This window comes from Tachypleus tridentatus, chromosome 2, assembly GCF_004210375.1.
Source record: "Tachypleus tridentatus isolate NWPU-2018 chromosome 2, ASM421037v1, whole genome shotgun sequence".
Classification (NCBI taxonomy): Eukaryota; Metazoa; Arthropoda; class Merostomata; order Xiphosura; family Limulidae; genus Tachypleus; species Tachypleus tridentatus.
Genome location: NC_134826.1, coordinates 115,902,278 through 115,918,658, shown reverse-complemented (window position 1 = coordinate 115,918,658; position 16,381 = coordinate 115,902,278). Strand labels below are relative to the sequence as shown.

Genomic DNA, 16,381 nt, shown 5'->3' with positions numbered 1-16,381 from the left:
CAGAAATTAAGGCTTTCTGCTTTCGAAGCAGAGGCTGTGAATTATCTATATTTTCCTTTGAAGAACAGGTTGAGCGTTGAGGCTGGATTTCCTGTATTTTTTGTATAAAATAAAATGCATTATTATCTCTTCACTAAATTTTTAGTGTCCTGCATGTTTGTAATTTCCAATTTGTTTATGAAGTTATGACAGTACTGCACTATTTGAAAATGTACTTGTAAACACAATATATTCTTCTGTGTGTTTAAATTTTAAAATTATTTTTTTTTGGGGGGGGGGAGCAAAGGAAGGATCTGCTCCAGGTGCCAATTACTTTATGTACGCTCCTGAACAGCTCACTGTGGCTTTGTTCTAAAACAAACAAAATGTTATTTTGACTACTATATAGGAGTATCTTGTAGACCTATATTTATAGCATTTCTTATTTCATTTTCTCACAGAGGCCCGGCATGGCCAAGCGTGTTAAGGCGTACGACTCGTAATCTGAGGGTGGTGGGTTCGCATCCCCGTCGCGCCAAACATGCTCGCCCTTTCAGCTATGGGGGCGTTATAATGAGACGGTCAATCCCACTATTCGTTGTCAAAAGAGTAGCCCAAGAGTTGGCGGTGGGTGGTGATGACTAGCTGCCTTCCCTCTAGTCTTACACTGCTAAATTAGGGACGGCTAGCACAGATAGCTCTCGAGTAGCTTTGTGCGAAATTCAAAATACAAAAATACAAATTTTCTCACATCATAGTTTTTATTGGTTATCCCCCAATGATATTGCGGTATGTCAATGCTTGAAATCGGGTTTCGATACCCGTGGTAGGACAGAGTATAGATAGCCTTTTGTGTAGTTTATGTTTAACTTCAAACAAATTTTTATTTGTTTGTCTCATTTGTATTATAGTTGTTTAAACACTATGTAAAATTATAACATAAATACTACTAATAAGAAAAATGGCGTGTATTTCTATTGGCATTTGAAACTTACCATTGCTAGTTTATAGAGATAATGAATAAGTGCTGTGCGTCAGAATTGTATCAGTTATGAACAGTGATTTTCTATAGAGAGAATGTAGAGGATGTGTTTAGTTATTTGGATTTCCGGTCGTTTGATACCAATGTAAATATCTATCTATATGTAATCATAAAATATTTGCATATAAGTCATATTTCTTTTATGCTGTTCTACTATTTTTAGTTTCAGCATTTTTAAAGGAAAATATAAGTTGTTTTTAAATTATCACAAGTTATCACTGACTGAAACGAAAAATTATTAATATAAAATTGTCTTTCTTATAAGAAGACAATCGCTTCAACTACCTGCAATCTCTTTGTTTGATTTTGTTTCACCGTTAGCGTCTCTCGTGTACATAAAATGTAAAATAGGCGTTACATGGAGAAGGTACTAACGTATGTTATGTTTGTGTAAGTATTTAAGTGAAACATTTTAAACAAATGTATTGTTAAGTAAATATAAAAATTAAAACTAAAATATAACATAACTTAAGGACAAAAAGAGACCTGTTAGTTCGTCTGTTTATATTAGGTCGTTTATTTTTTTAATTAAACTAAACTTAAAAAATATTAAATTATAAAACAATCAAAGCCTGTACTTATCATTTAAATATATATTTACATATATAAAAAATATTCTCATGAACTCCTTTATTTATTGCATCAACTGCATCTAAGGGTGACGTTCCAAAGGCTAACTGCCCTGTTAAAAAGTAAAATGTCTGGGCTGAAACTGATTCCTACCTTGATAAACTTTGTATTTGTGTCACTTTTTCATGAGATGTAATTCTCGCCATTAAGTACAAAAAAAAAAAAAAGAAGATGATGCTTCAGCTTTTTCAGTTTTCTTAATGGTTTCAAACGTCTCAGTCTAATCTACCACTATCTCTTCTCCTTTTAAGAGAAAATCGTTTGATTTCTTCCTTGTCCTCATATGACAACCTTTTCTTCCCAGATATCATTTTAGTAGTAGCCTCTTCTGAATCTTTTCTAACAATAAAATGCCCTTCTTGAGGTAAGAAACTTAAAAAAAGGCTGAATTGAGTACTCCAAATATGGCCCAAACATTAGTGTACACACAGACTTGTATTTAATATTTCTGTAAATACAATGTGCAAGTGAAATTCTGTTTGCTTTGCCACTAGCAATGGTAAACTGCTTCAATGCCTCATGAGACTAAGCAGCCTGAACATAAAGATCATTTTCTTCCATAACACTGTTGATGTTATTCTCTTCAAAATTATAAATGTAATTCAAATTATGATATTCTGTATCCTTTGTTTTGCATTTATTACAGTTAAAAACATGTACCATTATTCATGTGCCAAATTATCAGAATCCTTTCTTCTCTCCAGCCACATTTCTATCAAATGATCCAATGAATGGCCTATGCTGATAATGATACTTTTCTAAGAAGCATTTTATGTGACATCTTGTAAGATGCTTTTGAATCTGAAGCTCCACTTAATCAATAAATCTCTTATCTGCATAAACACCAATCACTTCAAAGAATGCCAAAGTGTTAGTGAGGCAAGATGTTTTCCCAATGAAACCATGTTGACTCATCAACAGTGTTGTAAACTTTGTTGTTAAATGACCTTGTAAAGCATCTTTATCAGACTTTAAAAATTTTCCGTTAGTGTTAAGAGACTAATAAGTTTACAAGTATGAGAATAATTTTAAGCACCTTTGAAAAGAGGAGTAATATAACTCATTAACCAACTTTCAGTTTTCTGGCATGTACTTTACTACTAACGATATACAAAATATAGTAGCAAGTGGCTTGCATATCTTATACATAACCTCCTTAGAGCAATTATCTGGACCAGAAATCTTATCATTCCATTGATCATGTTTTTCTTTAGCAACTGTTAAGGATGAGGAATATTGCTTAAATCTTCATTAGTAAATATAGAAGTTAAGAAATTAAGTGAAATTTAAAATTTTAGAGAACTTGATAGTGAACTAAGTGAAAGAAAATGAATTTGAAGTTTAGTAATTTTATTATTATAGAAACTATTTTGTTGAATGCCTTTCTACCCTAAGGTATGTTGACATTTTCCTATTTGATAGTCTTAGTGAATAATTTTGACTTTTTTTAACAATTTAATGTCCAGTAAGTCATTATTTATTTAAATATATTATACATTGATATGAAATATGAACTAACCTGTATTTAACTTTGTTTTTGATTACCTTATGCAAACTATGCTTATGGTTATAATATTATTTTAGTTGTCAGCTGCTCTGCTAGTAATATACTAGCACTACTAATTGTTTGAAGAGCAAACTAGTAGTAATACTAATCTGATAAGGTTTTATCATTACAAGCTTTGAGTTAATGAATTTGATTGACAAACATTTCTGACCATATCATAGTTAACTGAGAAATCTGAAGTGCAACTTTTACATTCAGACTCTCAACATCAACATAATGTACAAATAATAACTTTGAAAATTAAATGATATTTGGGAAAATGTTTTTAATTTGAAATTTTACAACAAGATAAAGGTATTGTTATATGATATCCCTTTCACCCCAGACTCTTCCTAGTAGCCTTTCAGTAAGTCTGTCCTCTTTCAGATAATGAGACCAAAAATGTACATAGCATTTGAAAGGAATCCTAACTAGTGATTAGTATAGTCAGATAATTATCTCTCTCCTCTTTTTTTGTTTTTCATGTATTCATTATGTCTATAAGTATACTGTACTATTCTTGTAGATTAATTATTAGCAGCAGAACACTGCCTCAATGTCTTGGATGGCTTACCACTACTATGCCAAAATCCATTTCTTCAGCCACACTATGTAGTTGGTTTCTATTTATATTACTTTGAGCTTATAGTAACTAAAGATTTTTGCTAAATATTTTTAAAAAGTAAAGGAGGTTTTTAAATATAAAAGAAAAGCTACCTAAATAGTATTTTTATATTATTGAAGAACCTTTGTTGTTGTTGTTTTTTTTAAACTTTATTAACTTGGTGCATTAACTCATTTTAGATGCTCGTGGCTAGAAAAAACTGGTAAAGTTTTAACAAAACTTCTTTACATTAATTAGCAGTTTTATCATTGATATACTGAGAAGCATTTTATAATTCCTAACTTAACTAATGTTAAGGTTTTGCTGAAAATAACTTGTGTATTCTAGTATATTAATTAAGAACCTGTATTACTAATGTAGTATGTGTATCAGCATATAATTAAGATGTAACAGTTTACTTAGTAAATAAATAAAAGTACTGTTATTTTAAACATTAGAAGTAAAGGTTTCTTACAGCTTAATGAATTGATATTAGAAATTACTTTATATCAATTGCATTAACAATAACAAAATGCTTGAATTTAGATGTTAACAACCCATTGATATTAGATAATTTTCATCCTAGCATTGAATTTAATAACTAAGAAACCTTCTAGAGCAGATCTGTATTTGTAGCATTTATCTCAATCTGTAAACTGACTTTTATCATTACTTTTGCATTTTTGTCCACTTTGATTATTAAAAATCAGTTTCTTAGAATTAAAGCCAGATTTCATCTACAGATCCTGTGATTTTGTAAATATTTGTTCTTAACATTGTTACCAAAGGAGTGTAAAGTTAAAAACAGTTCTTATAGAACAGTGTTTTTTGCTCAAAGCATAATGTGTTTTTTATGTGAAATATTGAAAATAATTTTCTCTGAAACATTCATAAATAGGATAGGAATATAGAAAGACAATGTTCATAGATGAGAAATTTTATTTTATTTTTAAAGCATCTGCTTGTTTTTGCCATTTTAGGTCTGTGTGAGAAACTTGTAAGAATGACAGAGCACCTTGATTCCATATTTCTAGTTTTTGTTCTTTCAATATTGTGTAATTTTAAAGGTGAGTATTTAATCACCATTTTTCTTTCTAAATAGCCCTTATTATTAAGCAGCAATACTTTTTTCATTCATAGTTCCATAAATTTCTTAATGGTGTATTAGTTATTCAATGTAATCTTTATGATCAAGAATATGTGCTTCATGCATTTCTAATCTAGTTCTTGTATTCCTTTTTGGCTATGTTATTATTAGGACTTTATTGAAAATAAGTTACAAAATTTGTTTTTTCTATTGTGCAGTTTCAGAAATGGTTATTATAAATAAAAATGCATAAAACTTTTGTTTTTTTAGCCATATTTACACTTAGAGGTCCAGCAGATGTCAAAGTAATTTCAAGTTATGAAAAGGGAATAGAAATTGAGTGGAGTCCTGTTTCATTACCTAATGTCATTGTTGAGAAATATGAGGTGAGTTTTAAAGTTTTTAGTTTATTTGTAACTCTGGTATTCAAAGATGTGCAGTAAATTTTGCATGCATGTAACATTAAATCTTTATTTTTAATATTTATTTCATTTAAGATATATATGGTAAATTTATGTTAATTTTCTTCATAAAAATAAGTTTGAGCATCCATGATGATGAGAAAACCCACTTGTAGAAGAAAATATACAAGTTAAAATGGCTACATAGAATTTTCTCTACCCATACCAGACATTTTTACAAGTTTGAACATGGTTTTTTTTTCAAAATATATTAGTTATTAATTCACCTTTTTTACTTTGTGTTGGAGATGTAAATCTTCTATGTTTTGTTTTCCAAGCACAGAGATTAAGCTGTATTGAGTACTCGGAATTTTTTTCTTGATTCTCATAGCTAATTATAATGTTACAAGCACATGTTATTGGTCATAATGACAAATTTTAGCTGCTAAGTTTACCAGGCCTATCCTCACATATTGGATGGAATTTATGAGATCTGAGATCTATATCAAGATGTTTGAGTTCACTTAGCTTTTTCAGATGGATTAATTAAACCTTTTCTTACTCTTCCTCTCTTGTCCTGCATGCTTGTTTCCTTTCTACCTCCTTGTGGTCCCATGTCAAGCAAGTATTTATCTGGTATGAGACCTCCTCATACAACAGGCAATAAAACCTGCTTCACATGGTTTAGGGGATTTTACTTCCACATGTTTTTAGTTTCCAAAAAAACAGGAGACTAGAGAATAGTCAATGACTTATCTGATCTTAATCAATATGTTTACACCCCATGTAATCCTGTCTTATTCTTTGGTGGACTTGTTTTTTTAGGTGTCTTTGGGTGACCAAGATGGATGTCTTTAATGTTTATTTGCATATTCCCATCTTAGAATGATTTTGTCCATTGTAGGGATGTATATTAATTTTGTATCCTACCCTTCAGGTTGAATTTGACTTCTTACATTTTCTGTTGGGAGGTAAGAGCTTCAACTCTTCATCATTCTTAGGTTTCCACTTTTACTTGGATGTCTGGCTGCTTTTGGCCCGTTCCAAACATTCATGGTTGTCAGTTCCTTTACAAGCTGGTTGATCAAATTGGAGTAGTCCTTCCTTTGTCGTACACAGTACCTCTTTCATCTGGGTGTTTTCTTTAACAGTAATCTTAGTTAGTCACAACTTTCTTCTCTCTGGCTCAGTTCTGTGGAACTAGCTATTCTGAATGCCATTTTTGCTCCTTCACTTTCTACTTGCAAGGTCTTCTCATTTTTGGGGATGTGGTTTTGACTCTTCTCACACCCCTCATCTAGGCTTGTGATCCCTTTAATGGGTCCTTCACAACCAGTGGAACCTTGCTTGGGATCCCTTGCATTGTGGATGATGTCTGATGGGGGATGTACAAAGCCTCATTCATTGGTGAGCTTACTGCTTCCTCCTTGGTGGTAAGATTTACACATGTTTATGGATGTATTCCTTCAGGGCTTGGTTATGTGAGTCGTTCACCAGAAAGCTTTGGGTCATTAGTCTGTGGGGTATGTTCTTGAGTTCTTTACTGTTTGCAGAGCTTTTGATCACTTTCTTTCCATCTCAAAAATTGACTGATCATGATCCATTCTGGCAATTCAAAAGTAATGGCTCATATCAATCACTAAGATTGCACCTAGTCAGTATCTAATGTTTTTCAACATTAGATATTTTCTTTTGGGTCCATGATCATTCAATATGTTTGATAACATGCCATGTAGTGGATGCTTTCAACTTTGTGACAGACTGTCTTTCCCTACCAGACCAGGTTTACCCAGTGCAATGGTCCCTTCATCCTTTTGGTTTTTATTGGTGGTATTGTCATTAGTGGGGTATTCCTCATATTAATGCATTTGTCACTGTTCTCAATAACCATTCAGTTTTGTTTTGATCCCTGATTTCTCATCCTTGTGGCTCTGGGTGTAGATGCCTACAGACAGAATTGGTTAGATAAGTTTCTTTATGTTTATCCTACTATCCAAATACTTCATCAGGTAGTCTCCCTCATTCATAATACTCCATGCAAAGTTTTTGTGATTGCTCATTACTGGCCCACTCAACTATGATTTCCTTAGTTGTTCCTCCCCATCTCTCTTCTTTTATCTCCCAACCTTCTTTGTCAACCCAGTTCATGTCCTCCACCTTCATGTCTGGCTCTTGTCCAGTTCTGGTTTGTCTGTCTTTTTTTACATAGGGACTTTAAAGGTGGTTTTCTGTATGTGATGAAGAGACCTCCTAGAGAAGGTTATGCACTTTTAGTTTACATACTCTGGGATCTAAATATCCACCCATGTGATTGCCGTGCATGGCGACGAGTAAAGGGGAGAAAAGATCCTGCTGATTGAGGGGTCCACACCACTTTGACCTTGAATTTCTGTAGATGGAGGGCCTTGGGGTGGTTCCCAGGGTCAGTTGTATGGTCCACATGGACTAGGGTCAACTGTGTACTAGTGTTGGATATTCTAAATGGGTTTTGTGGACATTGTGTCTGATGCTGTTGTTTGGGTGTAGTCTCACAAAACCCTAGAATTGTTGTAGTTTCCTTGTTTGCCATTGTAGTGCATCTCCTTGTAGGGTTCCATTGTAAGTGAAGACAGATGACACTGAAGTGTATATTTACAATGAATACCCCAATCCATGAAATAAAATAATGAAACTGAAGAAAAAACAGATAATTGGAAAATGGCAACATGTAGACAACTCTGTTGTGCAGACACCATCACAATTGGATTCTGTACATTTTCTTATTTTGCATTCATTATTTATGAAATTCTTAGGGCAATTGTCTTCCTTTTTCAATCAAAATAGATTAAAGGGGTTCACTAATTCTTCCAAGTCAGTAAGGAAGTTGCACTCGGGAGACATTTTGGTAGAAACATCAACACACCAAACTCTTCCTGAATTAATAGACCATTGGGGATACACCCATTGAGGTTACTCCCCATCCAACCTTAAATTCGTTGAGAGGGATTTAAAGAACATTTCTGAGTTGGAGACCATTGCTGGTTTCTCCAGGCAAGGCATTTGTGAGGGGCACCATATATCCACTTGTAAGGATGGAATAATGTTGCTTACTGTTGTTCTAATTTTGATGTTTACATTGCTACATCCACCTGTCACTGTTAAGGCAGGTTATCTGAACTGTAAGGTATGGCCATATGTATTCAATCCACTCCAACATTTCCAGTGTTTGGTTGTTCAAAGACATTTTGTTGTGGATTCTTACCATGTGCTCTTTGTGGTGAACTACACTGTTAACTGTGGTGGTTCACACTCTCTTGTACTTCTGATCGTGTCCTAAAGGGGTGGAAGAGAAAGAGGTGCAATGTTTGAAATATGTGAGCAATATTTTGTATTCCTAGGCTCAGAAGTTACTATCCCCTGCTCCATATAGGATATATGCTGCTCCATTCCATTCCACTGCTACAGTGCAGACAGGTCTTTCCATCCCTCCGACATAGTTGTTCTCCAGTCGTGAAGTCTTTTGCCTTCTGTGGTTAAGAGAGTCGACAAGTCAATGTGTACTCAAATCTCTGTTCTCATCAATCCTTCCAGTGACTGTTTATGTTCACTTTCTTTGGTTTTGCTTCTGGAGTATGCTCAGGTCCATTTTTTTCAGCTCTGAGATGTTTAATGATTGTTTGCTCTCAACATCAGTTGCTGGATTTGACATATACTGACAGAGGTCATAAGACCTTCTCTTAATAAAGTAAAATGTGGTCATAAGCTGAAGGGTTCTACATCTAAATAAAAATGGCCACATTGATACAGTGCAACTGTCAAAGTTTCCATTCTAATATAAATGACATTGAGGGTTTGATTGATTCTTATCATTCTGTGCATCTCCTTTTGGTGTGAATTCCTGTACATGGTAAGGGGACCTCCCAGGGAAGGTTCTGTTCTATCAGTTTACCTCCTTTGGGATCTAAACATTCACCCACGTGTTTGCAGTGCATGGTGACCTGTGAAGGGGAGGAGAGGATCCTGGTGGTTGAGGGTTCCAACCCTAACACACCACTTTGACCTGGAATTCCTGTATATGGGCAGCCTAGGATCAATTGGCTGGTCTACTTGGGCTAGGGACAACCAAGTACTAGAGTTGGATGTTCTCAGCAGGTGTTGTGGACACTTTATCTGATGTTGGTGTTTGGGTATAGTGCTCATGAAACTCTGGCATTACTGGAATGTTCTTGTTTGGCATTGTAGTGAGTCTCTTTGTAAGCCTCCATGGTGGGTAGGGTTAGTGGGCACCAAAATATTCTTTTTTTTATTATGGATCCTCCAGATAAAAACTGAAATAAAATAGTGAATAAACAGTCCATAGGTAAACAACCATGTCTTGAAGAATCTGAGCATCAATCTTCAACATCTGTAATGCCTGTCCCTCATTTTCTGATACTACATTCTCTTTCAGACAAACCTTTAGGGTAGATATCTCCCTTTTTCATTCAGAAGTGACTAGAGGGACTTGTTGACTCTCCAAAGTTAGTAAAGAAGCTTTGCTCTGGTGACATTCAAAGGTGATTTGGGATATACATTTACATCACTGCATCCACTTGCCACCATCAAGGCAGGTTATCTAAATTGCAAGGTATGGTATACATTCCAAACCCTCTCAGATGTTTTCAGTGTCAGCAGTTTGGTCACTCAAAGACATCATGTTGTGATTCTTTGACATATGCTTGTTGTGGTGGCAAGGACCACAATGCCTGTGAGTGTGAAACAGACTCTCATTGCATCAGTTGCAATTGCTCTCACCTGTTCCTCTTTTGTTCTTGCTCTAAATGGTTGGATAAGAAAAAGGAGTGCAGCGTTTGATGAGGTTCAAAACATTACTTACCATGAGGCTCAAAAGTTGCTGTTTACCACTTCATTTCGGATGTATGTTGCTGCACTTCATTCCACTACTACAGTGGAAGTGCAGATGGATCTCTTTGTGCTTCCAAAAGAATTGTCTAATGAAAAGTCTTTTGACCTGCATGGTTAAAAAAGTTGGTGAATCAATGTCAACACCCATCTCTGTCCCTGACATATATTCCAGCAAATCCCAAAAACCACTTCTTTTCATTCTGGGTATGGACATTTCCTCAGGTGCATCTTCTCCCACCCAAAGATGTAAAATGATCATTCGTTCACATCCTCAGTTGCTGGAATCCTCTTCTAACAACAAATTCCTGCCAAATCAACCTAGGGCAGGATCCATGGAAGTCGACAGGCCTCCTTTGAATAAAGAGAATAAAGAAAAAGATATTGTTGTAAACAGAAGGGCTCTCCACCCAATTCCCCTACACATAAATAAAAATGGCCACCTTGATACAATGGATTTGTCGAGGTTTATGTTATAATCTGCATGACATCAAAGCAATGGTTGCTTTGTACCATCTTGCATGTCTGTCCTTACAGGAAACATTTATGAGACCTGCCAATACAGTCACCTTTTGGCAGTTTTTTTTTTACAGAAATGACAGACTGTGTAATGGATGAGTGCAGGAATAGGTGGCACTGTTGGTTGATCAGCATGTGCTCACTTGACACACCTTTGGAGTCCATAGCCACCTGTGTTTCCTTGGGTCATACCATCACTGTTTGTTCTCTCTACCTGTTGCCTGGAGAGACCTATGATCAATGTGTCATTGATGCTCTCATTGAACAGTTGCCAATTCCTTTTTTAATCCTGGGGACTTTAATGGACATTATCTCGTTTGGGGAAGTGCTGATATTGGTGGGAGTGGTTACTCTGTAGAGCGTATGCTCCCTGATCACAACCTTTCTCTTTTCAATAGTGGTTTTTATACTTATTTTCATGCACCTAGTCGGTCCTTTATGATTTGGATCTCTCAATTTGCTCCCCTTCACTATTCTACCACTTTTCATGGAGGATTGACAATAACCTATGAGGCAGTGATCATTTTCCTATAATTTTGAGAGAGACTGGCTGTGGTCCATGCCACCTGATCTGTGTGCTCTGGTGGAAGCTGGATCAATCAAAGTGGCTCTCTTTCACTTCTCTCGCAGAACTTGATCATGCCATCATATGTAAGCCATCAATAGATGTCCATGTGGCAGCAGTAACTGTATTATACAGGCAACTGCTCAATGTATTCCTAAAATTTTGACGTTTTCCACGATATCCTTGTCCGTGGTGGAATTCTGCCTGCTACATGACATGGAAGACTCAAAAACGAGCCTGGGGTACTTTTCATAGTTATCCCACACTCTTGCACTGCATGCTCTATGCTAAAGATGCATTGTGCTCTTATTCAATCAAAATTAGACTATGGATCTCTGGTTTATGGCTCTATGAGGACCTTGGTCTTAAAGATGCTGGACCTCATTCATCGTCAGAGGGTTTGGCTCTATGCCTGTCTTTTTGCACTTCCACAGTTCAGAGCTTATACACAGAGTTTCATGAACTTCCTTTGTGCCTCCACTGTTTGCAACTGTCTTTACCGTATGCTTCGAAACTTAGTTCCTTACCAAGGCATCCTACCTTGGTCTTAAAGATGCTGGACCTTGTTCATCGTCAGAGGCTTTGGCTCTACGCCTGGCTTTCTGCACTTCCACAGTTCAGAACTTATACACAAAGTTTCATGAACTTCCTTTGCACCTCCACTGTTTGCAACTGTCTTTACCTATGCTTCGAAACTTAGTTCCTTACCAAGGCATCCTACCTGGGTTTGTGTTTTCCTTCCTTGGTGGGTTATGCTTTTTCAGAACAGATGAACTGCCATTGCTCCTTTTGACTTTCGTATCCAGATGCAGTTGGATGAATTGGGTCTGTTTTTGGATAACATTTCTGTATCCACTGGTCAGCCTATCCTACCATGGCTTATTACAGTCCTTAAATGTGACCTGTCTTCAAGTCATCTGAGAAAAGCAGACACTCCCGATTGGAAATACTGTCTGTTATTTGCTGAACATCTTTCAAACCATTCTTCCATTCCTATTTATACAGATGGTTTGAAATCAGGTGACTGTGTGGTCTTTGCCATGGTTTGTTGTGGTTCGGTAGTTGTGTACAGAATTCACTCTACAGCTTCTGTGTTCAGTGTTGAACTGTACACCGTTTCTTTTTCCCTGGATCACAGAGAAGCTAAGCAGTACTCAAATTGCACTATTTATACTGACTCGCTTAGTTCTCTACTGGCCTTGAAATCGCTTCACATTAGTTCTTTCCTTGTTCTTGCCGATATTCAAAACCATCTGGCTCATTTCTCTTTAACATCTACTTCTATCCATTTTTTTCTGTATACCAGGCCACGTTGGGATTTGTGGGAATGAGCTCTCCGACACTGCAGCTAAGTCTGTCTTCTCTGGTATTATCACTGCTGTGCCTGTGGTTCTGTATTCAAGGCATGGCTTTATGCCAGTTGGCAGTTGACTTGGAGTGAGCAACATGAAAATAAGCTTTTTCAAATAAAACCCTCTGTTATACTTTGGCCATCTTGCTTCTATAAGGATCAGAAAGAGGAAATTGTTCTAAGTAGAGCAGGCATTGGTCAAAGTTTTTTCACTCATCATTTTCTTTTATGTGGGACTGATGCATCAGTGTGTTTTACTGTGTAACACTCAGGTCACAACAAGCCACATTTTACTGTCGTAATGACTCTCAGTGGCGGCACAATTTTAAACATGTTTTGTCCCAAGGTTTATCCATAATGCTAGACAGTGTTATTGGCAATGGTGACACTGTCCACCTTGGAAATGTTGTTTCGTTTTTAAAGGCCATTAATCTTTTTAATGCTATTTAAGTTTTTAATTTATACATTAGACCTTTTTAATGTGATTCCATTTTAAGAATCAAAGTACATCTAGTTCAATTTCAAATTAGAAAATGGCTGTAATGTGAAATAACTCAAAACCAGGACTGGAAAGGCCAAGTTTAGGTGACTAATGCTATTGTTTGAACTACCTGTTAGTCATTCTGGCAAGTTATAGTAATTAAAATTTTGCTGCAAGTCTTTTAAAACTTTTATTACTTTACTTTCTGAAAATGGCCGTAACGTCAAATAACTCAAAACCAGGACTGGAAAGGCCAACTTCAGGTGACTAACAGTGGTTTTTTGAACTTACCTATTAGTCTTCCTGGTGAGTTATGATAATTACAATTATGCTACAGAAAGTCCTTTACAACTTGTATTACTGTAGTTTTTCTCTTACCACTGTTGACTACATGTAAAAATTGAATTCGGTGCTATTTGTTTTTAATTCCAAAATTAAGTTTTGGCTTGTTTTATTTTAATGTCTTTTTATGAATTTTAACAATTTTACTTTAATTTTAACTTTTTATTGGATGTTTGGCTTAGATAGCCTAGTTGCTTTGTGCCATAAAACACCAAACCAACCACCCAACCAACCTGTGTGTCTCTCCTTACAGGAAACTTTTTGAAACCTGTCAATATATTTACCTTTTGGCAGTTTTCTCTTAACAGAAATGACAGCTTGCATGATGGACGAATGTATGGAGGGGTGGCACTACTGGTCAATCAGCATGTGCCCAGTCTGTCTTTATTACTTGATAAACTTTTGGAGGCTGTGCTGTCTGTGTTTCTTTGGTTGTACCATCTTGTTCTTGTCGAAAGGAACTATGATTCCCTTTTGGCTGTATCTTGAGTGTCACACTTTTCAATGTGAAGAGCAATGCTATCACTACACAACTTCCTCTTACTGTTGCAAATGGACTCTATGTTTACAATTTCTACATGTTATTTCTATCATTGAGCATGAGGATTTTTGGGAGAGGCAGTGTCAGACTACCTTCAATCATTTATTGAAGTGGACAACAACAATAGCTTTTACTCTTTCCTTCTCTAAAGCCATTTATGTGCACTATTGCTGCCAACAGAGTACAGTCATGTGAAAAAATTAGGACAACCTATGAAAGCCTGTGTATTTTTGTAACAATTTTGGGTATATAGATATTTAATCTCAATTTTAACAATACTGAGAGATTATAGGAATATAACTAAACAAGTAAAACTGAAGAAAAGACTTTTCAAGATCTTCTATAAATGTTATGCTACAAAAATGCATATTCAAACTGAGGAAAACGTTAGGACACCCTACCCCCTAATAGCTAGTGTTACCCCCTTTGGCTGAAATAACTGCAGTGAGACCCTTCTCGCAGCCATCTACCAGTTCCTGACATCAGTCTGAAGAAAGTTTGCCCCACTCCTCAATGCAGAATTCTTTCAGCTGTGAGATGTTTGAGTGGTTTCTTGCATGTACAGACCATTTCAAGTCACCCCACAGCATCTCAATGGAATTAAGATCTGGGCTTTGACTTGGCTATTCCAGGACTCTCCATTTATCAGTTTTCAGCCAGTCCTTGGTTGATTTACTGGTATGTTTTGGGTCATTGTCATTGTTGCAGGGTCCAGTTCCCCTTCAGCTTTAATTTTCGTACAGATGGTCTTGCATGATTCTTAAGCACCCTCTGATACACAGTAGAATTCATGGTGGATTCAATGATTGTGAGCTGTCCAGGTCCTGCTACAGCAAAGCAGCTGCAAGCCATGACACTTCCACCTCCATGCTTTACAGTTGGTATGGTTTTTTTTTCCTGGAATGCTGTATTTGATTTATGCCAAACATGTCCTCTGTTCTGGTGTCCAGATAATTTAATTTTGGACTCATTTGTCCAAAGAATATTATTCTAGAAGTCCTACTCTTTGTCTACATTATCTCTGGCAAACTTCAGTCTGGCCTTGATGTTTCTCTTAGAGAGCAAAGGTTTCCTCCTTGCACACCTCCCATGCAAGTTACAATTGTGCAGTCTCTTTGTGATTGTAGAGGCATGCACTTTCACATCAACAGTAGCCAGAGCCTGTGTAGGTCCCATGATGACATTTTAGGGTTTTTGGAGACCTCTTTTAGCGTCTTGCGGTCTGCTCTCGGGGTGAACTTGCTTGGACGACCAGATCTAGGCATGTTGGCAATTGTTTTGAAAGCCCTCCACTTGTTGACTGTTTTCCAGACAGTGGAATGGCTGATTTCAAAATCTTTTTAAATCCCTTACCAGACTCGTAAGCTGCTACAGTTTTCTTTCTGAAGGCCCCAGACAGCTCTTTTGCTCTCACCATGGTGCTCACTCTAACTTCAACAGTCAGGAGCATACCAAACTAAATGTCTGAGGTTTAAATAGGGCAAGCCTCATGCACAATGCTGAGTAACAATATTCTAATCACATGCACCTGGTGTGATACACCTGTGTGTGAGTTGAGCCATTTAAAGTTGGTATAAATGTGGGGGTGTCCTAACTTTTTCCTCAGTTAGAATATGCATTTTTGCAAATTACATTTTACAGAAGATCTTAGTCTTTTCTTCAGTTTTAAGTGCTTAGTTATATTCCTATAATTTCTAAGTATTGTTAAAATTGAGATTAAATATCTATATATCCAAAATTGTTACAAAAATACACAGGCTTTCATGGGGTGTCCCAATTTTTTCATGTGACTATATTTATCATGATCCCAAGCTCTGTCTCAGTGAAATTGTTCTTCCTGTGATCCCTGTGGCAAAGTTATTGTGGCTTATCTTTGAACGTAATCTGACCTTCATTTTACTTTTCAAGAAGCTATGCATCAAGTGTACAAGGGCATTGAACATCCTTGGTGTCATTTCTTCCACCTCTTGGGGAGCATATTGATGTTCTATGCTAAAATTTCATCATGCTCTCATTTGATTGAAACTGGACTGTGGGTCACTGGTCTATGGTTCTTCCAGGACCTCAGCCTTGAGTAATGACCCAGCTCACCATGTGGGACTTCGGCTCTGCACAGTGGTTTTCCACACCTTTCCAGTCCAGAGTTTGTACACGGAGCCTTACAAACCTACTCCACACCTCTGGCATTTGCAACTTTACTGTATGCTTCAAAGCTTTGATCCTTACCACAGCATCCCACTAGAGGTTGCGTTTTCCTTCCTCAGTGGGCCATGCTTTTTCAGAATAGATGGTCTGCCACTGTCTCTTTTAGCTTTTGTATCCAGGTGAATCTGGCTGAATTGGCCCTTTCCTTGGATGACAATGCTATATTCACTGGTCTGCCCATCCCACTATGGCTCATTACCATCCCCA

The 16,381-nt window shown here is 36.5% G+C and overlaps 1 protein-coding gene across 6 annotated transcripts in view; it reads left to right on the top strand.

The window, feature by feature from the left end:
• The first annotated feature begins 936 nt into the window (after window positions 1-936).
• LOC143244893 (angiopoietin-1 receptor-like) overlaps window positions 937-16,381 on the top strand; it is a 77,834-nt gene continuing 62,389 nt past the window's right edge. For 2 of the 6 annotated variants that reach the window (XM_076490371.1, XM_076490370.1), the window contains exons 1-3: window positions 1,126-1,411; window positions 4,782-4,868; window positions 5,159-5,274. In XM_076490371.1, the coding sequence (XP_076346486.1) occupies window positions 1,399-1,411; window positions 4,782-4,868; window positions 5,159-5,274 (216 nt within the window). In that variant the 5' untranslated portion in view covers window positions 1,126-1,398. The other 4 variants (XM_076490372.1, XM_076490373.1, XM_076490369.1 and 1 more) reach the window with 4 other exon arrangements.